At 46.9% G+C, this 26,534-nt stretch overlaps 1 protein-coding gene across 7 annotated transcripts in view; it reads left to right on the forward strand.

Annotated features, from left to right (window-relative positions):
• Positions 1-26,534, forward strand: part of LOC126539350 (protein YIPF1) — an 81,168-nt gene that overhangs the window by 39,176 nt on the left and 15,458 nt on the right. For 5 of the 7 annotated variants that reach the window (XM_055075547.2, XM_055075546.2, XM_055075549.2 and 2 more), the window contains one exon: positions 14,433-14,587. The exons of the other annotated variants lie outside the window; for them this stretch is intronic. In XM_055075547.2, coding sequence (XP_054931522.1) covers positions 14,433-14,587 — 155 coding nt within the window. The remainder of the gene's footprint in view (positions 1-14,432; positions 14,588-26,534) is intronic. 7 annotated transcript variants of the gene reach the window in all.

Genomic DNA, 26,534 nt, shown 5'->3' on the forward strand with positions numbered 1-26,534 from the left:
GAAGTGACAACAATGTTGGACGCAATGCTGCCACACGAGTGCGGTGACGACGAGACTGGTGCCGAGGAGTTCACGCAACGCGCAGAGGAAGCCAGGCAGCTTGCGTGTTTGCGAATCCAAGAACGACAGGAATACGATGCCCGACACTACAATCTTCGGCACAGACCCGTCACATACAACGTCGGTGACCAGGTGTGGGTCTGGACTCCAATTCGTCGGCGGGGGCTGTCTGAGAAGCTCCTGCGAAGATACTTCGGCCTGTACACAGTTCTGCGCCGCATCAGCGATGTGAATTATGAAGTTGTCCCCGACAGCCATAACTGCTCCAAACGCTGGCGGCATCTGCCCGAGGTTGTGCACGTGCTTCGTATGAAGCCCTACATTTCCTCGTGACCTCAACTTTGCACCGCCTGTGCACAGCCTTCGGCGGTTGGTGCATCGGGACGATGCCTTTTTTTTCACAGGGGGGGCAAATGCCACATCCTATATGGTCGCCGCGGGTATGTGCCAGGCGATGAGAACGATGCTGAAGTGGCGCGCGAGTGGAAAAACAGAGACGACAACGATGTCGCGTTGACTGCTCTCATAAAAGTGCTTTTACACGTCCTCTACGCCGGCTTTCCCGTCTCCTACTAGGCTGCGACAATATTATACTTGCTTATAGATAGAATCTAACATGCTCTCAGGAATGGAGGAAGCCTAAAAGCAGTGAAGAAGAAACTGTGATGAAACAATGAAGAAGTTTGTCACCTGGTAACTAATGCTTGAAAGCAGTTCTTATTTTTACTGTTATTCATAAAAGGCATTTTGTACAATTTTAGAGTGCAGCTCTTAAGCATCCATTCCTTTGTTTCGTGGTGGCGGTGTCCCATCGGCATCCTCCCTCGGTGTAACTGAGCGAACAAGCACAGCAAAGGATAAAAGAGTGAGGGTGGAGTACAAAAGGAGGATGAAAAGTGGCAATAACAAAAAAAAGCATGAGAACGAGAGTGGAGGAGGAAGATATGGCGAAAGCTTGAGAAGAAAAGCGTGGTGCTGTGCAAGACGAGCTACGTGGCGATGACCACTACGACATAGCGTCAGAGTAGCGCACTGTCGTCAGTTGACCGATGGCATGCAACGAGCACATTGACCAGTACCATATATGCAAACAAAGCGCTGCATGAGTGGAAATCTGTCTGCGGCAGCTGCTGTGAATCGCGGCCGTGCGTTACTGCACACTGCCTTTTGCGATCCCCCAATTAGCGAGGCAATCACGGCACACTTCGCTCCGCTTGCAGTGTGCCGCAGGAGACAGATTTTCCATGCCAGCCAATATATCTCAAAATAAAAACATGTATAGAGCTGGACTCAAATTTGCATTAGGGAGTATTGTAATCGTCGGTTAATTTTTTTTCTGCTTACTAATGCAAGGCAAAGAATGTTGCTTGTTGCATTACGGATAATGGCTTCTTTCAATAGCACATTGTAGTCATTGTGGAGCTCTCTATTACTTGAAGAATTCAGAACATTTTTACTGCAGAAGATTCGTGAGGCAACAGATTTCAATAGTGAAGCCATTCTATGACTGCATAGAAAGGTGTTTAAGGACCCTTTTAGAATATGTGCAAGTTTTCTTGGTACTTTCATCACTTCAGTTATGGTAATACAGTTGAACCTTGCAATAACGAAATCGGCGGGGAACGCGAAAAAATTCGCTTTCGCAAGAATTTCGTTGTTGTGAAAAGACAGCACAGATAGGTAATGCATCACAGAACAAAACATTACTGTCCAAATTCCATTAGCCTACTTTGCAAGCTTTGCTCAAGAATATAGAACTGCATTGCCGACAGTACAAAGTGTGCCGCATGCGTCGACCAGCAGTGGCAGTACTGCCATAGTGCAGTATTCTCGGTCAATTGCTTTTGAAGATGTGATCACTTTGCGAGACTTTGCGTTACTCGGCACTTTGTTCAGCACACATTTTACTGCATATTTATAACAATGTAAACCGTGCTGCTTTTGCATTGAACACTGCAGCTTTCTACTTCACTTTCTTTCAGCCTGCTGTTACCAAATTCTGATGCACTCAGTTACAGATTTCAGAAAACCTAACATGAACCTTCCTTCTTGCATCTTCATTCAATCCCTGTGCCTTGTGCCAGTAGTAGCGGCAACACAATGACCCAAACCACCCGCAATCACCTCTACAAGTGAAATGCTATGCATGCTCTAGGGAAACTACTTGAAATGTCCATTACCTGGCAGCACAGAACAAAACATTACTGTCCAAATTCCATTAGCCTACTTTGCTAGCTTTGCTCAAGGATATAGAACTGCATTGCCGACAGTACAAAGTGTGCCGCATGCGTCTACCAGCAGTGGCAGTACTGCCGTAGTGCAGTATTCTCGGTCAATTGCTTTTGAAGATGTGATCACTTTGCGAGACTTTGCGTTACTCGGCACCGGACGCAGAGCAACAGCGCATGCAGCAGCACTTCTCTAGCGCACGCTCTTGCCCATAGGTGCCGACGCATCCAGTGCCAATCGCAAAAGTCATTGTACTATCTCGTGTATGCCAAGGCAAACGATTGAGATAATGGCCCTTTCGCGCAAATCTACGTCCAGCACCGAATCCGCATATGATGCCTGTTGGGTGCCACCAAAACCAGTGTTCTTGAAGCAAGGGATGCGTATTCCCGTGCGATCACTCATTCATGGCCCGATGCATGACAATCCGTATGCCGCGACTGCCATCTCAAGCGCCATAAACAATTCCATGTAGATGGGACGTGGATTTCTTTGTTTTTGCTGCATTTTTCTCACCGAGGCGCACATTACGCAGTGCACTGCCGCGATCGGGGATTGTTGTTCGAAACACATGTCCAGTTTGCGTTTAGTTTCGCCTCACGCGATTGACCTAGGCCTCGCCGAGTCGTCAGCCACGGGGAACGCAAACTGAACGCACGTTTTGAACAACGATCTACGATCTCGCCTAGTAGGTGTGCAAACACCATCGTCACATGTCGGTAGCAATGTGCGTGCCGTTCATGGTGCCGCTTGAAACGAGCTATCAACAAACAAGATGGCGGCCATGACGTGTTTCCAGCGCACTGATCGCTTCCGGCGCTTGGTTGTTTTTGTGAACAAAAAAGGCGGCGCCCACACAAGTGTAATGTGGTGGTATTTTATGCAATTTTAGTGCAAAACAATTGCATTTGAGCACATTTTGGAGCCTGCTAGCCTTATGCAATATGTGGAGTTCCCGCAAATTTCGTTGATGCGGGATTGCAGTACAGCGACATTTCTTTGCCGAGAGGTACGAAATGCATTGAATCCTATAGGCATTCGCTGGGGTTATGAAAATGTTTCGTTGTTGCGGTATTTCGTTATCATGGGTTCCTACTCTATACCATGAGTCTGCTTAATAGTGAACGACGACGTCAGGAGTTGAAACAACATGTTTGTTCAGCACACATTTTACTGCATTTTACTGTAAACCGTGCTGCTTTTGCATTGAACACTGCAGCTTTCTACTTCACTTTCTTTCAGCCTGCTGTTACCAAATTCTGATGCACTCAGTTACAGATTGCAGAAAACCTAACATGAACCTTCCTTCTTGCATCTTCATTCAATCCCTGTGCCTTGTGCCAGTAGTAGCGGCAACACAATGACCCAAACCAACCGCAATCACCTCTACAAGTGAAATGCTATGCATGCCCAAGGGAAACTACTTGAAATGTCCATTACCTCATGTGGGAATGTGAAGGACCCCAGACATTCTGGGACTGACCTAAGTAGGCAACATCACTTCAGGACTGGGTTCAACCATAGGCTAACATCAGAGAGATTTTAGTTACTGAGGGGCCTCACATGTGAAGCGTCTGTATTGAGCCATATTCAGCTCCCTTACCCATTTCCCCAATTAGGCGTTGAGCCATTGTGTAAATAAGTCAATCTCAGATATTTCTAATTATTGTCTATATCGAACAGTTGTAACATTCCCTTGGAAATCCTGCGCAAAAGTATAGCACGGTACTACGCCTGTATTGAACTCCCATTCACCACCACATTTAATATATCGAATGCTGCACTGCACCCATGCAAATGCACTTCTCCTAAAAGGGGTGCGATCACTTCTCGCACCATCGATTATTCGAAACAAAAGTGTTTTGGCAGATGCAGTCAAACAAGACATCAAATCTAAAGGGCTGTACATGCTGTGGAGGAAAAATAAAGCAGATTGTGTGTCTCATTTCTTCTCGCTCTGATATGGATGGCTCATGAGAACTCTACATACTGAATAAACAGCACAGAAACATGACTATGAGAAGCTGTGCCTGTGCTGTTTATTCAGTATGTCAATGTTCAACCAACTAGCCCAAATTAGCACTCTTCATGAAAACTGGGGCCGTTTGTTATTGGCAAGAGCAGATCACCACTCTGCTTCAAGAACGTGAAAGACCTCTTGGTGCGATACGCGTTCGACAGGAAAGCATGCATGACACTCAATCTTTTGATCGAGTGGCCACAGGCATGCGATGCTTAACTAAAGATGGCTGCACCGCCTGGTCTTTCTTCTAGGGCAGGGTCTTCTGCAAACATTTTTGGGTTCCATGAGTGGCCAAAACAAATCCGACCTCAACCCCCACTTGGATGGATACTTAAATTACAGCTTGCACTTAAACAAGCCACCACATGCCCCATTTGCACTTGGGTAGTTTTTGTGGGATGACCACTGAGGTGGCAGGACCAAGACTCATCGCCGTGTAATTTGCAGGTCCATGCTGAAAGCATTTCATGTGTGCTTGCAGCCACTTCGAAGCTAACTGCGTCTGTGTATTGTTGGCAATTACCAACACAGTAGTCGAAGAGAAGGGTTGAGCTCGAGAGGACCACAAAACATCAGGGCTCTGAGCAACACTCAAGAGAGGGCAAACTTAAGGGAGACAAGAACGATCGGTTTCAACAGGAAGTTGCTTCCAAAACCAAAACCCAACAGAACAATCTGACTGGTTGACTCATTGCCAATAGCGTCAATGAAATGGGTGCACGGAAGAGGCAGACAGCGTCGCTGTGATTCTGTCCGGATTGGTGCACTGCAGTGACGTCGTACTCCTGAAGGCAGAGGCTACAATGAGCATAGATTGCAAAGCCAACAGAGTGAGTGGTGGTCACTTACTGCTCGAAATGGGCCTACCATAAAGGGAAAGTCCGAACTTACTGATGGCCCAAACGACTGCCAAACACTCCTTTTCAGTTGAGGAGTAGTTAACCTTTGCCTTTGTGAGAGTGCAGCTCGCGTAAGCCACTACTCATGCTGCACCGCCTTGCCATTGAGCGAGAATACATAGCTCCCACACCCACATTGCTGGCATCTGTGTGGACTTCTGCATCAGCTTGTATATCAAAATGGCCGAGGACAGGGGCCATTTGTAGTTGCCTATGCAGTTTTGCAAACGATTCCTGTTGTTCTTCCGTCTACTCGAAGGGTATGTATTGGTGTGTGAGTCTCGTTAGTGGTTCCATGATCATTGAGAAGCCTTCAACGAAATGAGGAGCCTTCTTGTCTGTAGGACGTGGAAACTCCGTGACGACGGTTAGCTCCTCGGGGTCTGGCTGAATTCCCTGGGGGCTGACCATGTGTCTAAGAAACTTGAGCTCCTGAAAGCTAAAATGACACTTTTCCGGCTTGATGGGGAGGTTGGCGTTGGAAATTGCAATGAGTACATCCTTGAGCCGTTCGTCAACTCGTCATGAAAATACCACAATATCGTCCAAGTAAACCAAGCACGTCTGCCACCTCAGTGAGGACACAGTGGTCCTCTTGCTCCAATCTGCTACATTCCATTAAAGCTGCTACATCCATGCTACAAATGAGTGAAACTGCTCCAAAGCTGCTCCAAGACAAGCCGCATTGCACAATCTTGGAGGCCACTGGGAAGAGGAGTTGAGGTCAATGCCAGGTGGCGGTCACCTCCACCCTATACAAAGAGTGCCGTCACCCTATAACTCCTAGAACCAGCGTAGCTAAGGACAAATGGAGCTAGGGGCGTTTCCTGTGGAGTACCCAGGCAGCACATTTCTTTAGGGTGTCCATCATCTTCTGAAATTTAGCAGGTGCAGGACACAGATCAAACGGAAGGATTCCGAATTCATATAGTCCGTCAGGAGTCGAAACACTGTTTTTTCATGTTTACACTCATCTACTTCGATCTGCCAGTATCCTGGTTTGATATATCTCGAGATGAAAAATTAGGTGTGGCGTAGATGGTCCAAGGCATCATCAGTGCACATCAAGGAATAAACGTCACATTTAGTAACTCGGTTTAGCCATCTGTAGTCCACACAGGACTGTAGTGTGTTGTCTCTCTTTTTACTAAAACGACAGGCGATGCCCAAGAACTTGTCTGGTTCTTAATCACCTCGCTTTCCTTTGGCGATATGTGGTATGGATGCTGACGAACAGGGTGTGCTGACTCGTCTGTAAGAATATGATGTTTTGTAACATTTGTGAGATAAACTTTAACTCGGTAGAAAAGCAGCCAGAGAAGTCACTTACGAGATTTAGTAGTTGCTGTTTTTCTGGTTTTGACAAGCCGGGGTTAACATGGTATGCGGCGGGTCAGGCTATCAGCATTTTTTGGATCAGGTGATGCAGCTTCCAATGAACAAAGGTTGGAGATGGCAGCAATTTCATGGAGAAGGGCTGTAGCTGTGCCTTGAGTTATGTGCTGATACTCATTTCTGAAATTTGTCACCAGGACGAATAAGCTGTTGTTCTGAAACCAGATGTGCCCTCGCACAATACAGAGTTGTCATTGGAGCAGCAATGGAATGCTTGCCTCAGCAGGACTCTCATAGTCGTCAAATACGTTGCAGGTTACAAGAGTCAGCAGACTACTACTTGGCGGTACCATGACGCTGTCTCGACTATTCTCAAGGTGTTATCACAATTATGCCTGTCGTCGGCATTGCTCACTATCGCATGTGCAGTAGAAAAGGTCACCCGTGATTCTTTTAACCCTTTGGGGGTCGATCTTTTCGCCATATGCGACCGCCCAGGGTCTATTTTTTTTTTTATTGCAGATTCCAATTCTTCTGAAAGACTTACTTCGACAAAAATTAACCGTAATTTTTCTAGGGTGACCATAAAATGAGAAAAAGATATTTTGCGTTAGTATATATGTACTCTTTATTCATGAATAACAACAATAAAAAAAGGAAATAAATTTATAGGAATTCAAAATTTGATTATAGTTCAAGGCTTAGAACATGTTCACACGAGAATATTTCACAAGTTTCAAATGTTCCTGCTCTTACACTAATATTTGCATCCATAGCATAATTGAACTGCATAGGTGACCGCACTCAAGAAAACTGTGTGGTTGTGTGCCCATCAAGAAAGCAAAACGTGTGACAGACTTCCGTTAATATTCATCTTACCACCAACCAGAGACAACTAGACATTGCGAGATTCCCCCCAAAAAAGAAGAAAAAAGAAAAGGAAATGCATGCATGGCGGCATCCTTCCTATGCTCACCCCTGTGAGCACTAAACGAGAGAGAAACAGGCAGCCACCCTTTTGGCTATTAGTAACGAGATAGCCATCAGTTTTGCAAATACAAGAAGCCGACACCACCCGCGGAACAAAACCCAAACTGCCGCCTGCCCACGCGCGCGCCAATGCGCGAGCGGTAGTATATAGACGTGCCAGAGCAAACTAGCTCTAAAACAAACCATGCAACGAAAACTGAAAGAGGAAGGCGCGAGAAAAAAATTCCCTGTATTTCCCCATAGTGGCAGCACACGCCAGGAAAGAAAAAAAATTAGGAAATTGGCGCGCTTTTCAAACATACAGACAGTGCCGTAAATACACGGCATCAACCATTTTCTACTTGTTCGCGGTGCCGTAGATTTACGTCATTGACCCTGAAAGGGTCAAGTCAGTTATGACCCCATTCGCCAGCAGAAAATCCATTTTGAGTATTAAGTTTTCTGAACAACTGGGCAGAATACCGTGCTGTACACTTGCCCATGGGATTTAAAAGGTGACCTCCGGCAATACGAACCTGTGACCCAGTCCACTCCATATAAACTTTCTTCAGCTTAGCGGCAAGTTCTGTGCTTATAACTGAGCTATCCGCGCCAGTGTCAATTAAAGCTGTGACTTTTTCGTTGTCTATGCTTGCGGGTATATCTGATGTTACCACGTGCCTTGGATCACCTGAGTGCGTTTGAACGTCGCTCTGTTATCATTGCTGTCGTCACTTTCGTCACAATGTAGTGTATGCGGTACACTCAGCATCAGCAGCCTCACCTCCAGAAGTTGCTGAACTCAGTTTTCCCAGTTTGCAGGGCTGGGCGAACGTTGCCTGGGAACGTCTCAAAATAAGAGGGGACTTAGTGACCGTTATCGTGATGGAGCAGGTGATAGTGAGTGAAGCTTGCGCCTTTGCTGTTCGAATGAATTGTGACGACTTGCGAGGAAGCTCTCGATCTCTACTGGGCGCTCACCAGGTTGTGGATGAGGCACATTCGGGGAGAACCCACAGAGACCGACGCAACGGGAGGGACATGTCCTGTACATACGTCTGGCTTCACTGCAATGAAAACAGAGGTGACTGTGGTCAGGAGCACACCAGACATCGCTCTTTCTTGGACCGGACTTGTCCATGAATGGTGGACTACTGCAATGCCCTGTACATATGTCTGACTTCACTGCAATGAAAACAGAGGTGACTGTGGTCAGGAGCACACCAGACATCACTCTTTCTTGGACTGGACTTGTCCATGAATGGTGGAGTACTGCAACGCCCTGTACATATGTCTGGCTTCACTGCAATGAAAACAGAGGTCACTGTGGTCAGGAGCACACCAGACATCGCTCTTTCTTGAACTGGACTTGTCCATGAATGGTGGACTACTGCAACGCCTGAACCCTACTTCCATCTGTTCCACGGTGCGCACAATGTTTGAGGTGTTATACAGTGATGGGTGTTGTATGGCTTCCACATAAGCCATCCAAACTTGCTTCTGATGCTGTGGTGCCCCATAGCATTCAGGAACTTGGATTTCTTGCTTGATCTCATCTTGTACCATCTCCGCCTCAGAAAGTCGCACGACCAGGGGCTCGACCGTCTGCATTTTCTGGAGCTCTTATGACAGCGCTTATCAATTCCCTCAGGTCACTCATGTCACTGACTCCTAACTGTCCATCCCTAACTGTCACGTTAGGGATGGAACTTGAAAGTGCAGTCACGTTTCGGTTGTAATGTCTGGTAAGCTGCTGGTTACCTTTCATTGTAATGCAGGCTTCAGCGAGAAAGTTCGCAAGTGTAGTCGGTGGGTTGCGGATAAGGCTGACAAAGATTTCCTGCTTTACACCTTGCGTTAGGTGCCGGGCTTTTTTGTCAGGCATTGAAGCATCTGCACACGTGAAGAGCTGAGCCATGTCTTCAGTATACGTAGTGACGCTCTCATTAAGAGCTTGCATTCTTGCCTGAGTAGCCAACTCTGCTCTGTTCTTTCTGGTCATGCTGGTATGTATGACTACTAACTGCCAACGAAATTCATCCTACAATGTCAATGTTGCCTCGTGGTTCTCGAACCACATCTTTGCAAAATCCCCGAGAGTGAAGTACACATTACGCAGCTTATGCTCTTGGGACCAACCTTTGAATTTGGCGACCCTTTCAAAGGGGCCAAGCGAGTCTTCGGCATCTTCAACAACACCTCCATGGAACACATTGCGTGTCTGCAGCTGATGCAAGAGGACCTGCATTGGTGCAGCAATTGCAGCAGTAGATAGCTGCTGCAGCGTCCTTGTAGGATCAGGTAGCAGGCCGTGCTGTGGCTGGAGGCCCTGATGACGATGGCTGGTACATACGTGCACAGGGGTTAGCTCTGTCGGATTACTCACTGGCATCGAGTCAGAAGTATGCTGTGTCTCTGGCAGTCGTATCATTTACGACCATAGAGTTTCTCACTATAACACCTAAAGGGAAATCTGGCGCCACCGTCTATGGGAGTTTCTTAATGGGGCACCGTGCCGGCATGAGAATGACGGTATATGTGTCTGCGAGGCTCGCATTGGCTGGTGTTGTAAGAGGCTTCGTCTAAAACGTGGATATGGCTAAACAAATAACGCGTTCTTAAAGTAAAATCTTCATGAAATGTTTCCATTCACGCATATTACACCTTTACTCACCTACAGTGCATGACCAAGCGAAGAAAAGCAAGAACAAATGACAAAGTGTTCCAAAGCGAGCACGAGTCTTGCCGTCTGCCCTCCAACTTTAGCGGCCCACTGATACTTTTTACCTATCACATAGTTGTACATGCAATAACAAGTTCTTATAGTTAAACAAAACATGTTTTTGTGTAATAATAAAGCTAAAACAGCTTTTCATGTGCTGTTTTAGTAGAAAATGAATCATTGTGACAGACTGAACGGTGCTTGCCAAGCGCGTCTTCAAGGTGTCCTGTCTCTCCGAGAACGGTGCCAATCCGAAGTCACAATATACCGGCATTCCCACGCATACCACAGCGCAGCAGCGCCAGATTTCCCTCTAGGTAATGTAGTGAGAAACTCTATGATTTACGACACACCTCCACCAGAAAAGTGTCACGGAGTTAATTCATAAGAGCTTGCCAAGCGATGGTCTTTCTTTAATGAAGGCAGGCAATCAGAGGAACGTGCACGACCGTCCACTTCATCATGCTCACTTTGGTAACCAGCGGTTGTAGTGGGTATAATACTTTGTGTCAGTGTGACAATCAGCTGTTTCAATGGCATATTGTAACGGACAGATGGGTGGGGATGTTCATGTGTGATTTTCAGTACAAGTCCACTGATGGTGTTGCGGCACATATCCATCCACACAAGCTGCATCACCACAGATCAGCCACTGCATTCACCTGCTCTTCATTCTACATTTGGTGGGTGAGATGTTACTTGGGCAAGCAATCTAATTGGCTTCATACATGACATCATCAGACTGCTTCAAGCATGCTGCTCTACTAAGGTTCTTTGAACTCTTTAATGACGGCACATATAGATAGTCGGAAAAATATGTTTATTTTCTTTCTAAATGTACATAACACATTGACAACAAGCATAATCAATGTTGGCACTCTTTGGCCATGATTGGCCTTTATGCCATATACCCCACATATCATCACCAGCATAATCAATGAAAGAATAAAATATTTTGCTGAAACTTTTTCAGCACTAGAAAAAAAACGGCAGGAAAAGAGCTAGAAGTTGGCTTTACCCCAAGCTACCTATGGCTTTGTTTGGAATTTCTACAGACGGCTCTCGTTGTATGTGAACTGGACTGTGTTCACAGTCCAGTTCCTCGTCCTGTGTTCCTGCCCTAATTCAACAAGTGATGCTTCCTGCCTGTTATTTAGTGTTAACCAAATACATTTGGTCAGAAACTTCGTACTCAATACCAAAACTCAGCTTCTTTTTTTGTTGCTTGTAGGCAACACTCGTCAATAAAGGGTTCATAATAGTATGTGTATGCATACTAATTTTAGTACAGTTGACAGGAAATGTTTATGTTTGACATAAGCGTGTGCCCAAATGGCCGCTCTGCAACACTTCTGGTGTTCCAGATGCTGTTGAGAGCAACGCTAGGATAGAAGTGTGTGCTCTTGTCGTCTGCTGTCTTGTACACATTTTTTTTTTGGTCAGCACAAGACTCTTTTAATTTTCTCTTTCTCACACAATGTGCCATTTGGCTGCCATAGCAACACCCTGTTTTCTCAATAGCAGTTTCATTAAAACCAATAGCTACCCTGTGCTGCTGGGCTTATATCATAATTTCATTGGGCTAAACACTTTATGAGAATGAGACAGTAGAAAAGAATCGCACAGTACAAGAGAGCTGATATGCCAGTACATGACGAGGACACATTTTTGACCTAGCACGTTTCTCAGTGGCAGCTGTCGCAACAGCAAGTAGCGTGAAGAGACAGCATAAAATTGCTGTTGAGTGTACCAGTGAAAATAAAGACACAGCTGCAATAAATGTATAAGCGTCTTCAAACCAGTGGTGCTATTTCTCCGAAGATTGTGTGCTGCGGCTGTTGTTTGTACACATGCATTTGCGAGGAAAGGAGTGGAATAAAGGAAATTCCTCTAAGCTAGGCTGCATGGCGTAAGGAGCTGGGTGAGTAATGATGTAAGATAATTTAACAGTGGCAATGGCCACTGGTTTTCACACATAAACATAGGTGCAACAGTGTATTCTTGTAGTAGAAGCATGAATGGTTTTAGCACTGTGCAGTTATGTACCACTCAAGGACTTTCGTAAACCAGTGCTCAAACTTTTGTGCTGCAGTTATTTGCAGGGAGTAAACTGCAGCAACTGTGCACTGTAGGAGATCCTGGAGATGCATGTGCTACATGTCAACTTTGTCTTGAGGACAGCAACACCTCAGTAGCAGGATATCTTCATAGAAAAGATATGTGGGAACACCCTCAGTTCAAATGAATTGCAAGTAGGGACATAGCCATGGCCACATGGGATGCGAGTTGAGGGGAAACACTACAACTTGAGTGGAGGGTTATGTTTAATAACTTTTAGCTGTACAGTGCACTGACATAAAATTCTTGTGAGAAAGCATTACTTAAGAGATATGCTCTATATTTAATTGATATTCGTATGTACAACAAAAATTGTTTCAGAAACCTTTTAATGGATGGTACCAAGTAAAAACTCTTAGTAAATTTCATTAACAAGCTTATAGGGACTGTAATAACTTATAGGGACTGTAACTGTTTAAATGACCAATCAGCTACAAATATTGGTTGCAGTTTGCATGGGAAAAGGTTAAATTCATCATGCCTAAAATTCACATTTACATCCTCCTGACGCCTTCATGTGCTGTGTGCCCATTTTGTGGATGTGACCTGTTTTATTGAGATAGCTATTATATGGACACTTCAAGCGAATTTTTGCCATCGGCAGATTCACCGCCATTGTCATAAGGTTTTGTATGAAGTCCAAGTGAAATAAGAATGCAGCTGCGTGCCCTATGCTGTGGGTCAAGGGAAATCGTGCGAGCATGAGCCGAGAAGGATGGTGACTTGATGCGGCAGCGTCTTTTTGGATGCACAAGGGAAGAAGGCAGGAAAGGTGCGTGCAGCCTTCTTGCGCATGCAAGGTGGTGAGTGGTGGGAAGGGGGTGGGGGGAGGCCAGGTTAGCATGCATCTTCTACTGTGGCTGGGACTGCACCTGGCGCAGCCGTGCACTCCCTATATTGATGTTAATCTGCGGTGGGATCGAACACTAGACAACCTGAGATAGCCGATTGCTTTGTGTGTGCTGTGTTCTCTTGTGCCTAGTTCACTTTGAAGTGAGAGGCAGCGTGAAGGGAAATTTGTTCGCTGCTGCTGCTACTCTTCATCAAGCCAGTGTTCTGACAGTGAGTGTCCGTGGTCATCAAGTGTGATGCATTCATGTTTGTGTGTGCACATGTAGCACCATGCTTCTTAATTTAGTTAGTATGCAAATTTTTACAGCAGTTTATACTGCTGATAAAACCATTAACCTTACTTTGTCTAGCGGTCTAATAATTTGCAATTGCAGTCAATAGTTCGCCTTTTGGGTGAAACTGTGATTTTTTTTTCTTTGCCTGTTCTTTGAAATGGTGGCCAATAAAAAGCAGCAGTCATTGAGCATCAGGTGAACCCCAGCATGTGCATTATGCCTTCATATCTCTACCAATGTGCTTGTGTACTGCTACAGTTGACCACTTTACTGAAGGAACTACCATGTTTGATGGGCCATTCAGTGTGCTGCATTCTGGTAGCACTGTAGAAAAAAAAATTGCTTTTCTGTAATGCTTGCAGTCAATATATAAATTGTGCATGTGCTTCAACTCTATGATATAATTTTTTAATGTGATAACAGAGCATTATTGCTTGCACAGTATATAAATATTAATTATGATGAGTAATTACGATGAGTCATTAGAAAATGCACAAAGTGCCATCCTACCACCTTGTCTTTCTTGCAGTGGAGCGTAAATTACCTTAAAATAATTTTTTGTATATTGGACACATTTATAGAGCATGCATCATAACTCACGCCTGAAAGGGCTAACAATAGTTCTATTTAATGATTGCCAGCTGCAAAGATGTGTTTATACACTACTGCAGCTATGGAGGATCTGCAAACAATATCTACATAAAAGGCTTGTGCGCATGACCCAGGACTGCAAATACATTTGCATCATTTCCCATAGCCATTTCAACATCTTTGCACATGGATGTTTAGAAGCCTTGCATTGCCGTCCGTGCCTCACCTTGCAGCCCACAACGAATGCAACAAGCAACAGGTCAATGACAGTCAGCATTCAAGGCTTTACCTGTTATGAAATACTTGTAGGAAGATGCATCCATGCTGTGTCATTGTGCATCCATCTCTTCTTGGTGCAGTGTCATTTGCATCGACGGCAATCACGGTGTACATGTTTTTGGTGCCACTGGTGCTGTGGGCGGTGCTCAAGTACCGCAAGGTGGAGTCTCGCTACTCCCTGTTGGAGACCCTCTGCCTATATGGCTACTCCCTGGCGATCTATGTGCCCATCTCTGTGAGTACTGCTTTTCATCATCAGGCTGCCAAAGCAAAGAGAACTAAAGAATGAGTTTGGATTTGCTACACAAAACAGGTATTGCATGTAGGTAGTCAAAAAACTAACAATATTGCTGTGACACTGTAGCCCTTATCAGACCAACATCCGCAACAATGTTTATGAAGAATGCAGGATGTCCTACCAACATACATTTGCTATGATCTCAAAGAATAGCACGGCAATCTACACAGTTAAACATTATGTGATGTTTAAAGGGACCAACAACCACCCAGAATGGGTCATGAGATGTTGGTGGAAGTAAAAAGACTATAATTTATAGTGATAGATTTGAGCATGCTGTTCACAATTTAAGTAGAAATGAATTTTTAATTTGTCACAGAGAGTCACAAAAAATGCTAGGTTGAGTGAACTGGTGATGGAACCTTGGTACTTCAGCTGTACTCAATGAGATTACTGTATGTAAACCGAAAGTGCTGCATAGTTATTGTTTAAAATCTCAATGTTTATATTACATGTGCATGTGCGCTTTATTCCACTTGTATTACGAACTAAAAGAAAGTTCACGCTAACGAGCACCGCTGCTAACAAGCACCACGAGGGAAACGGCAGCCCCGTGGTGTCCCTCATTGCATGGCGACACGTATGAGTGCTTTCGTATGCTTGGAAGTTGACAAGTGGGTACCTCAATTTCGCGGTCTCCCGATACAAAATGCCATTGGCTAATTGTGCGGTAAATGGGTGCCAGCACTACAGTGCATATTAGGCTGGCTTGATTCAGGAAAGGTGCACGCACCTTAAATGAAAAGCTTTAGGCGGTGCCGGTTGTGGTGCATCAGGCTGCACCTACCTGCAGCAAAGGTTCAAAGGTGCGCTGCACCATGACAGCACCTTGCCTTGCATCCCGTGCGATCGAAGACTGCGATACAGAGTGCACTGCTGCACCTTGGAGCATTGAGGGTGTAGGTGCAGAATATCATGAATAGGTGCTCAAGAATAAACCTAATATAGCACATCTGGCACAAACAAAAAACTTCTATGTAATCGAAGTGCTTGGACAGGGAAGCTATTATTGGAGAAATAATTCGACACTTCGGAAAATAAAACTGCAGGAACATTAGCTTAATTTGTTTATTTGATAGTCTAGATATCTGTAAAATGAATTCTTTCATTTACCTGTGAACATTTGATATTCTGGCAACTGTCATGCATTTGCAGCTTCTGATGGCATAAACCACGACCCATTCCGCATGTCTGCTTTTGTGGTTGATGATGTTGGCTTCATTGACAGAGCCAATGCTTGTTTGCTTTGTATGAAACACAAACAGTGGTTTGCTGAAAATAAATGACATGGCGTAATAGCAGAAGAAACAAATCCCCTCAACTGTCTAAACTACTTTCACTCAGAGAAGCACTGGTTAGTGTGAGTGGTTAAATTGAACAATGGTGATGGATTGCCATTGGCACCAGTTGATACTGCATCCGCTTCCTTCCTTCTGTGTGCTCCCTGGGGTATAAAAATGTTATTTCAGGTGATCATGACCAGTGTTAAATTTGAAAGGCACTCATCTTTCTAGAATTAATAGGTATATATTGCATTGATTGTACCATGTGCATGAATTGTGTGGTGAGTTAGGCATAGCCTTCATGCATAGGAGACAACATTGGTGAAAATCTATATACTGTAGACTTTTGTTAATCTGACTCTGGTTTATTCGAGTTTTCAGTTAATTTGATCCCACCCAAAGGCCCCATACGACGTCCATGCATTTCTATGGGCCCAAGCTTTCGTTGTTTTAATCCTAAAATTAGCCTTCATCGAATAATTCGAACTTGACCAGTTAGCAAGCATGTGCCTGACCCCTATGGTGACCCCAATAGTGACCCCTTTAGCAGCAGCATCTGACTTGGTGTAGCTTAGGAGACAGTGAATACGTTGAACACACTTCATCTCCAATCGAAAACGGCTATTTTCAGCCTGCCTTAGGAATATTTTCAAGCAATAGCATAGTCCAGAATATCTGATTATGGAATTGACCTAATTCTAATGCATGCACTTTTCTTTATTATTGTGATAGGACTTATATGTGCGCTCCAAGCGCATTTCTGCCGTCACCATGAGGTTCCGCATAAAGTCTAAGGCCGATAACACCGTTGCCGCACGCCGCACGCTGCATTGCAAGTGAAAGCATGCCGAGGGGAGAAGACGATTGCAACTCAATCTCGCCCGCCTGAAAGGGACGGAAGCGCAGAGAAGCGCGTCATCTCCCATGCCGCGCGACGAACCCAACGTTGCGAGGCACGGGGGGGGGAGGCTGCATTGGGGAAAGAGTCTATATGCATGGTGGAGGTGGAAAATATTGATTAAATACTTGAGCCTTATATACAAGCTACGAATGGGTTGGCTGTAGATCTCGTAAGGCGGCTGGGAGCTTGTGACCCTCAGCGACTCTCAAAGCCCAGCCCACCAGCTGCTCTTGCGCAGCCGGGTCGGAACTAGACACCGCAATACCCCATCAAATGTAGAGAATATTGTTACGTGCTATTCCCGCGCACTGAAGCATGCATCCTGCCAAGCATGGACCAGAAAGACGGTGAAGACAACGATCAGAGTAGCGCTCGTGTTGTTGTTCTGCCATCTAGCCTGCAGCCGTCTCTCTCTATATATATTTTATAAAAACAGTTTCTTATCCCTTTTGGCTGCTCTCATCCCTGTGGCAATATGATGGAAGTCTGCTCTGGAGGCACCGCATGGGATGCGTTCCGGTGAATATAGACCTGGGTGTATTAGAGCTAAGTGAGCTGGGAATAGGAATGTGCAGGATTGGAGCTGCTGCCAGGTCACTTGTTCGACATTGGTGAGCGGCTTATAGGGAGGTAGATATTGGAGGCACTGCTCCTGATAATGTAAAGTAATTTTATTTATTATATGTGACCAGGCAGTCTCCCGCACCATCTGGGACTGTAGCCGGCCCTGCCCATTTAATGGTGTATCCCCACAACGGACGGTTGCGCGAAAATCAGTTCTCGGATGGTTAATCCGCCGCTCGTCACAGCTGCAAAGCACATCCAGACGACGGACGGGGTGAGCACACGACCGCGCCGGAAAAATAAACATGGCGGCACTGCCCGAAGCGGCTGCCGTCCGCCTCGAACCTATCAACTCGTCGTCCTTCACTGTGTGGCCCGTAAGTTTCAAACTGATGCTTGTATTTGCTTTACATTTGTGTCCAGAAGCTTCGACAGCAAAGTATTCGTGATGCCTGGCCATCGTTTCCGAAGGCCATACTCAGATTCTCGGCGTGTAGTAAACCAGCTACCAGAGTGGCAGTATTGGTTGAACATGGCCTCGAAGATTTTGCGGCCACCCGAGCAGATCTCAGTGGCCGTAAGTTGCAAATGTTTGCTTGTTTCTACTCTCTCTAGATAGTGCCATCGGTGTAATGAAGACTAGGTCATATTTGTTTTCCGCTCTGAATGAACATGGACATCGAAAGAAAACGACGGTTGGCCGCAACAGCTGTTGTTTTGTCCGAATTGTATGATGGCGAGTACTTGTTAAATCGAAAGAGGTATTGTTGGCATAAGGACTATATTGCCAAGAAGCATCTGGGTATGCAAAACCACTTGTACCAGGAGATGTTAGTCAGTGACGTTGAGGAATACCGGAGGCTGCTTCGAGTGACAAGAGAGCAGCTTCTTCAGTTGCTGTCGCGGGTCATCGTATGCGGCGAGATGTGGCGAACGTGATGCGGCGAGCAGTACCAGCGAAACAATGCCACTTCAGGCAAGAGCCTCACGTTTGTGCATTGTTGGCAGACTTATAGAGCATCCTAGGCTAAATTCACAACATTTTGAGCATCCTAGGCTAAATCCACAACATTTGACCGCCAGAATCCGTATGCGAAAAATAGCTCGGTATTTTTTGGCCGTGGGGGTCGTGGACGACGCACGGATGGCATGAATCTGTGACGTGTAGTCACGTGATGCGCCATCCCTCGCGGGAATGATGGATTTAGTCCGTCGTGTGGATCCACCATAACATGCGCTCGAGCAGAGTGATGGGCCACTTTGTCTTCAGGGTTGCCCATGTGTGCCGGTACCCAGAGGAGCTGAATTGGTCTAGAAGGGGGCCTCGAAGAATTGAGAATTTGGAGGGCTAGCTTATGTAGCTTGTCCTTTGAAAAGTTCCGTATTGCTGTTTCGAATTAGTGCGGCAGTTGTGGAAGAGATAGTGAGGGCCATGGCAGCTTCTTCTGCCTCCAGTGAGGAGTGAGCTTGCATTGTGCCTTAGCATGTTAGAGACAACGCTTAGCGCGAAGGCATTGTGTTGAGTGTATTGAGCGGCTTCTACATATACCGATCCAGTGTTGTGCAGCTGGTGCTTGTGTAGGACTTTTGCCTGGGCTTCTTTCCGAGCTTTGTGATGGACCAGGTGTGCATTCTTAGGTAGCAGATGAATTGTGAGAAGATCCTGCACTTCTTTGGGGATGGGATACATATTGTGAACTGGTGGTGTTGTTGTGGGGTTGAGCCCCAAAGTTGTGAGAATGTGCTGGCCTGTGTCGGTGGAAGTCTAGCTGCATCAGTGGCTTGTAGCTTTGTGCATGCTGTGTGTTCTCAGTGCTCACTTTGCATTGAAGTGATAGACAGCATAAAGATCACTTCACTTGCTGCTGCTGCTGCTGCATTTCCTCACGCCAGCGTTTTGACAGCAAGTGTCCGTGGTGTAGGATTCATCGGACGATCTCGCCGCTGCCACAATTTGTTAGAGTTGTCGGACGATCTACGAGCAGTAGGCCGATCTCACCGCTGCCATTCAGATGTAAGATTTGGCAGTCGTAGCTGTAGGAAGGAGCTTGACTCTTCGTCGGGACTTAGGAGAGCAGGATTTATTTACATTATTTACATCTTAGACGAGAGACACATCGACAGTCTAGCGTGACTCCCAAATGGAGTCCGCAATACGAGCATACAGCAAACAGCTTACAAGCAAACAGCTCACGAGTACATTTCGAGCACGACAACGAGCACACTCTAGCAGCCGACAATCGCTGCTTATAAGCACTCTGCTCGACGTCATAGTTCGACGTCATTGAAGATGACCGGCCCTTTTGAAGGAGGAGGAGGGCTCACATACACGTGCCGCACACACACACAGGTGTAATGGTCCGGAGCCGACGTCAGAGGGGCTTCGTAGAACTCTGAGCCGTCCCAGGTAGCGCGCCCGGGTAGCACATTGTCTTGCGTCTTGGTTGGCGCGTGGGAACGAGCCTTCGTCGGCGTTCCCACGGCAACTCCCCCACTCATAGCAGAACAGGGCGGCGTTGTCGTGTTGCGCACAAAGCCTGCTTCGTCGAACTCGGAGCCGTCCCGGGTGGTGCGCCCGGGTAGCACATTGTCTGGTGTCTCGAAAAGCGCATGGGGAGGTTCCACCAATTACCTCCCCTCGAGAGCTCCCCTGAGCTGACCCCTCGCCACGTGGCTGCTGGTTACCCGCAGTTCTCTGAAGTGCGCCACCGTCCCGGTTGGATTGGAACACGTGCAGTGGGCTGAAATAGCTGCAGGCCGATCCTAACAGTGGTCATCGAGTGTGATGTGTTCATGTTTGCTGTGTGCCCTGACAGTATGCTCGTTAAGTTAGTTAGCAAGTGAATATTTACAAGTTGATACGGCCGATAAAACAACTATCCTTGCTTCGTATGATTGTCTGCTAATTTGCTATTGCAATCGATGCTTCGCCTTTCTAGCAAAACTATGCTTTTGTTTTGTCAGAAATATTGAGCCGTAAATTGCCTTTGCGGTGTTTGTATCCTTTACTGCACAATATGGTTGTATTGCATCGAAGCTGATTTATGAACTGGCCGCCATTGTGCAACACGTATTAGACCCTTGTCCATTTCTCTTGCTAAAAAATTGGGTGCGCATAAGATTTCTACTTTGTTTAGGAGATTTAATGCCATTTCTATGTTAGTTTTCTACTTTGTGCACATAGAAAGTGGCAACATGGTTGATTCTGGAGTGTGTTAAAATCAGGCAAATACTGCCAAATGAATCAGCGTTGGGTTTTGATTGTTTTTTCTGCACCTTATTTAATTCTATCAATTTTTTTGGTCCAGTCAGGGTCGAATTAATGGAAGCCCAAAATAGCTTGTTGTTGGGTTAGTTGGTTCCTGGCCTGTGGAGGTTCCTGACCTCCTGGCATTCTCACAGCTGATCTAAACTCTGCTGCTGTATGGTTGATTTCATGATTTCAGTGGAAGTCAACTGTACAGTTGAGCCTGGGTACAACGAACACCTTCATTATGCAAAATGCGTTTGCTATATCTGAAGTTCCTTATAATCGGACCGCTCTCAAAACTGCCAATAAGAACTGAACAAGGTGCACTACAGATGTTTTATTCCCAAAAACGCTGTATACTGCGCTTACTCCTAGAAGTTAGTGTTTGAGGTCTGTTTCAGTGGTATGGTATGGTATGGTGAAACTTTAAAGAAGTCCTGCAGGTCGTGAGTCTTCACGAAGCGGGCCGCTCCCTCGTGGGAACCGGAAGGCCGAGCCTCTCGGCCGCATCGTGGGCCTGCTGGACAGCCCAGAGTTGGTCAGCCAGAAGAGGGCTGCGGAGAACCGCCTCCCTTCTGGCCGAGCTGTTAGCGATGATTGAGTGTGACCGGGCACACCGCCAGATCATATGGTCTAACATGGCTATTTCTCCACAATCGTGGCAGGTAGCGTTGGTGTAAGTATCCGGATATATTTTATGTAAGAGCGACGGATTCGGATAGGTATTCGTTTGCAGTAGACGGAGCGTTAATGCTTGAGCTCTATTGAGGCGCGGATGAGGAACAAAGTAGGTTCTACGGCTGAGATAGTAGTGTTTAGTAATCTCGTTCTAGGTGGAGGGCGTGTCCCTGTTCTCTGGGGAGTCGGCTTCCGATTGGTCGAGGGTAGCGCGGTGGGCAAGTTCACGCACAGCCCCATGAGCCGACTCGTTGAGGTTGGGAGGAGCACCCTTTATCTGACCCTGATGTGCCGGAAACCAATAAATGAAGTGGTGCGTGATTGCCTTGTCCCCAATAAGTCTGAGGGCCTGTTTGAAAGCGGTGCCTTTTTCAAATGCTCTGACTGCAGATCTTGAATCACTATAGATGACATCCCGTGAGCTATCCAGCAGAGCTAGTGCAATAGCCATTTGTTCAGCTATTTCGGAGTCCCTCATCCGAACCGAGGCAGCATTTGTGATTCCTTGCCGACCATCAACAGTGACGATGGTGAACGCGCGACGTCCCTTACAAGAAGCGGCATCCACAAAGCTGACCTGTCGCTGATCACTGTGTATTTGCCTAAGGAGGTTGGCTGCCCTTGCCCTGCTTCTACCGCGATTATGATCGGGGTGCATGTTCCTAGGTATTGGCGCGACCGTAATGTTCTCACGAATCGACGGAGGAATGTCAGAGAACTCCTCCGCTACTCTATCGGGGTGATATCCGAGTTCCTGCAAGATGGATCTCCCTGCCTTCGTTGTTGTGAGGCGAGTTAGCTGTGCGCGCTCCTGGGCCTCTGCAATCTCCTCAAGAGTGTTATAAATGCCAAGCTGCATTAAGTGCTCTGTACAAGTGTATACGGGTAACCCGAGAACCCGCTTGGTAATCTTCCTAAGCTGTGCATTCAATTTATCCCGCTCTGCCCGTTTCCATCGATGCATGGCTGCCACGTATCTAAAGTGGCACAGAACGAAGGCATGCATTAGTCGAATGAGGTTATCCTCCTTGAGTCCATGATGCCGATTTGATACCCTCCAAACTAAACGAACAGCACTTTCAGTTTTAGCAATTATCTTGCGTATAGTCTTGCCATTTGTACCCCTTGACTCAACGATCATGCCCAAGAGCTTGATTGAATCGACTCTGGGTATACGGCAACCGTTTCTTGTATATAAGTTAATGTCTCTGTCTTCTAACGATGTCCATCCCCTGGGCCTTGGACCGCGTTTCTTGGGACTATACAGCAAAAGTTCCGACTTCAAGGGTTCGAGATAGGTTTCAATAGTGTCTATTGCCTCATGTAAGGCTCCCTCAACCTGACCGTCATTGCCTCCTGTGCACCATATAGTTATATCGTCAGCATACATAGTGTGTTTGATGCCTTCGATCTCGAGAAGCTTTCTGCTTAGGTCAACCATGGCTATATTGAATAAACGGGGAAATGACTGACCCCTGTGGGGTGCCCCTCTCGCCAAGTTCCAGCAGTTGTGATTCGAGATCGGCCACCCGGAGGGTAGCCTTCCTATCCGAGAAGAACGATCTAACATAGTTATAAAATCTCTCACCCAGACTGAGCCGAGATATCGAAGCTAGGATATGCGAATGTAGAACGCTGTCGAAGGCCTTCTCAAGATCAAGTCCCAAAACGGCTCGAGTGTCGCTGGAGTCGTTGTCTATGATTTGATGCTTAATCAGTTTCATGGTATCTTGTGTGGATAGGCCTGGTCTGAATCCTATCATACTATGGGGGTAAATATCGTTATTCTCCAGGAACCGGGAGAGTCGATTCAGGACCGTGTGGTCCGCTACTTTACCCACACAGGATGTAAGCGAGATGGGCCTCAAGTTGTCAACGCTAGGTGTTTTTCCAGGTTTGGGGATGAGTACTGCGAGAGCAGTCTTCCAAGGTAATGGGACGGTTCCATTCCTCCAAATTTCATTAATGTTCTCTGTGAGGTATGCGATTGATTTTTTATCCAAATTTCGCAACGCCTTGTTGGAGATGCCATCCGGCCCTGGTGCGGATCTACCATTGAGTCCATGTAGAAACCTACGAATCTCCTCAACGCCAAACTCTGCATCCAGGTAGGAATTGGCCTGGCCCTGGTAATCGAGATGTACAGGAGACCGCCCTGAGCCGACTGGGAGATATTTGTTAGCAAGCGTGCGGATTAATTCGTCTTCAGAGGTCATTCGTGCGGCCTCATGTATGGTTCTACCAATGACATGCCTCTGATTAGACTTAGTATTGGTCTCGTTAAGCAGATCCTTAAGCAAGCTCCAAGTTTTACCATTGCGCATTTGGCCGTCTATCGAATTGCAAACCTCGTCCCACTGCTGTTTAGAGAGGGTTACACAATGCTCCTCAATGTGTTTGTTAATCTCAGATATCTTTTTGCATAGCCTACGATTAAGTCGTTGACACTTCCATCTGTTGAGAATGGACTGTTTGGCCTCTAACAGATGGGCTAACCTGCTATCCATTTTCTCAACAGGAAGGTCGGTGCAGACCTTAGAGGTTGCACGCAGAACGTCCTCTTGGATCTGAACCATCCATTGCTCTATGGTAGGTCGGGAATCTGAAGGAGGCCTCTCCTCCCGAAGCTTGCGGAATTTATCCCAGTCCGTGTACGAGAATTCGCGCTGTTTTTTACCCACGATAGGAAGCTGGGCCTCACAAATATAGTGGTCACTACCAAGGTTCTCAGCCAAGTTATTCCATTTGGCCTCAGTCACGTTCTTGACCAAGATGAGATCGGGGGTAGAGTCTCTGCACGTAGATGTCCCGATTCGGGTTGGAAAGTTAGGGTCAGTGATCAGCGTCAGGTCCAGATCCATGGCATTCTGCCAGAGATGCTTACCCTTATTCGTATCATATTTATAACCCCAGACATGAAGCAGGGCATTAAAGTCCCCTGCGACAATAAGAGGGCTTGAGCCTGCCATGTCTACGGCCTTGCGGAGCAGAGTCCTAAATCGCTGCCTTTTCTCGTTGGGACTACTATATATGTTAAGAACATATATGCTGCCTCAGTTGACCCGACCAGGTATGATCTCTACCATAATATACTCAATATTACTACCAGCCAATTGGAGATCATGTGTCACATGAGTGAGTTTCTTACTAACGAGAGTACATACCCCCCCTCCCCCCCGACTGCACGGCGACCGAGCAAAATCCAGTCATCGAGATGCCAGGCAAGAGGGTTTCCTGTAATAAGATAACCTGGGGCATCTTTTCACAACTGCGTAGATATTGCTGTAGGGGAGCCTTCTTCCTAGAAAAGCCCCTACAGTTCCATTGCCGAGCTGAACACCGACCCTAGGTGGGGCTAGAATCGGGGCTACGTTGCTAGCTGTTGGGTCAGAAAGATGTATCGGTGGATTCGGTGGCGTTACCGGGCCCACAACAAACTCGAGAAAGGATTCCATTTTGGCCAGCCATTGGTTGGTGTTTGCTTCTAAGGTCGTCATCTTGCTTTGCATCTCAGTGATCCTATCACCTAGCTGTTCCACACTTTTGCTGAGAGCGGTTAACATCTCGCGCACCTCTGATTTAGCTTTACATGACACTTTCTCCTGATCACAAGCTATTGCCCTCTTCTTCGGTGGTCGTGACCCGTCGCTACCCTCGGCCATCGGGACTTCCAGAATTTCCGCATTGACGGTAGCGGTGGGTTGCGAGTTCCTAGCGCCCTTAATCTCTGATATCTCAGCCATTAGCCTATTAATGTTCTCTCTCATGGCCGCGTTCTCGCGCTCTAATCTCGTGATTTTTTCCAAACTATCATCATGCTCTGGCAGCGACCTCGACATCACCTCTGATGGTCCTCCACGGACACGATCTGCCCAAGTGGGCGGCGGCCCTCCTTGTGGGCCACCTGATGCTGATGATCATGTCCCCGGGCTCTGGATCTTGACCTGGACCGGCTTCTCGGCTCGAAGCGAACCATGGAAGCAGATCGTCCCCTCGAGCGACCACGGGAATGGCTCCGGGATAAACTCCAGGAACGGTCGCGACCCCTAAACCGCGATCTGGAGCGACGGCGACCTCCCTCGGGGGTTGTATGCTGGGACCGATGCTGGTCGAGCTCCGGAAACTGGAGCTCGGCACCGCGGTAATCCGGGGTAGGGCTTCTCATCCGGCTCCTTTTGGCTCTGGCTCGTTCTCTTCGACGACGTCGAACGACGTATGGGATTTTGAAGCGTTTTTCTGCATTCCTTTCCTGCCGTGAGATGGCCCTCGCCGCACAACTTGCATTTAGGCATGCACTGATGCTGCTCGTCTGGGTTCAAGGCTCCACATCCTCTGCAGACGGCTTCGCTGGGTGTCGGACATACGTCGGCACGATGGCTGAGCCTTCTGCAAACGTAGCAGATGTCGATCTGCTTACGATATAAAGTACATCTGACCAGTGCATTGTCATACCTGACGTAATTGGTTCCCGGTATTCGTCAAAGGCAGCTATGACGGTGCCTGTGTCCTTGATCCTCTTGGCTGCCAGCGCCAGGGGGTTCCTTGCGTTAACAATCTTGCGCTGCAACACCTCTGGCTCATCACAACGGGCAACGTCTCGTATTACACCTTTGCACGTAGCATGTGGTGTCGTGCGGTATGCTGCTACCTCGTGCAGACGACCCGCCACCAAAATATTCTTGATTCTAACATATTTGGTTGCGTTTCGAATCTTCGATGCAAGCAGCGGTGTTGATTGCATCAGCCACCACAGTCGGGCCTTTCCTGGATATATTCAGGCCACCCCTCACTCTGATCACTATTTTGATGTCCTCCCTGGGAAGCGGCGGCATTCTTCCACGACGAATTATGCGGCTCTTGACACCAGCTCCGGTCCTGCCACGATCGTTGTGCCCGGGCACCGCGTTAGGCCTGGCTCCATTGCCGGGCCTGTCTTTCGACGATTTCGTCAAATGGTGTCTTCGGCCAGCTAATTGCCAGCCGGAATCCTCGAGAAAATCGTCGGGGGGTAGCTCCTCCCCTTGCACTGTATATTCCATAAGAAGAGGTCTCGCCGAGCAGCCAAAAGGCCGGGAGCGGTTTTCTGCCACGAACTCTTATGGTCCACCGGCGACGCGGTCGAAGTGAAAAGAGCCGTAAAATTTGAAAAAGTCCACTCACTGGCAAAAGTCTGGTATCCAGTTGGAGCTCACAACTTCACGAATCCGT

This window comes from Dermacentor andersoni, chromosome 11 (genome assembly GCF_023375885.2).
Source record: "Dermacentor andersoni chromosome 11, qqDerAnde1_hic_scaffold, whole genome shotgun sequence".
Lineage (NCBI taxonomy): Eukaryota > Metazoa > Arthropoda > Arachnida > Ixodida > Ixodidae > Dermacentor > Dermacentor andersoni.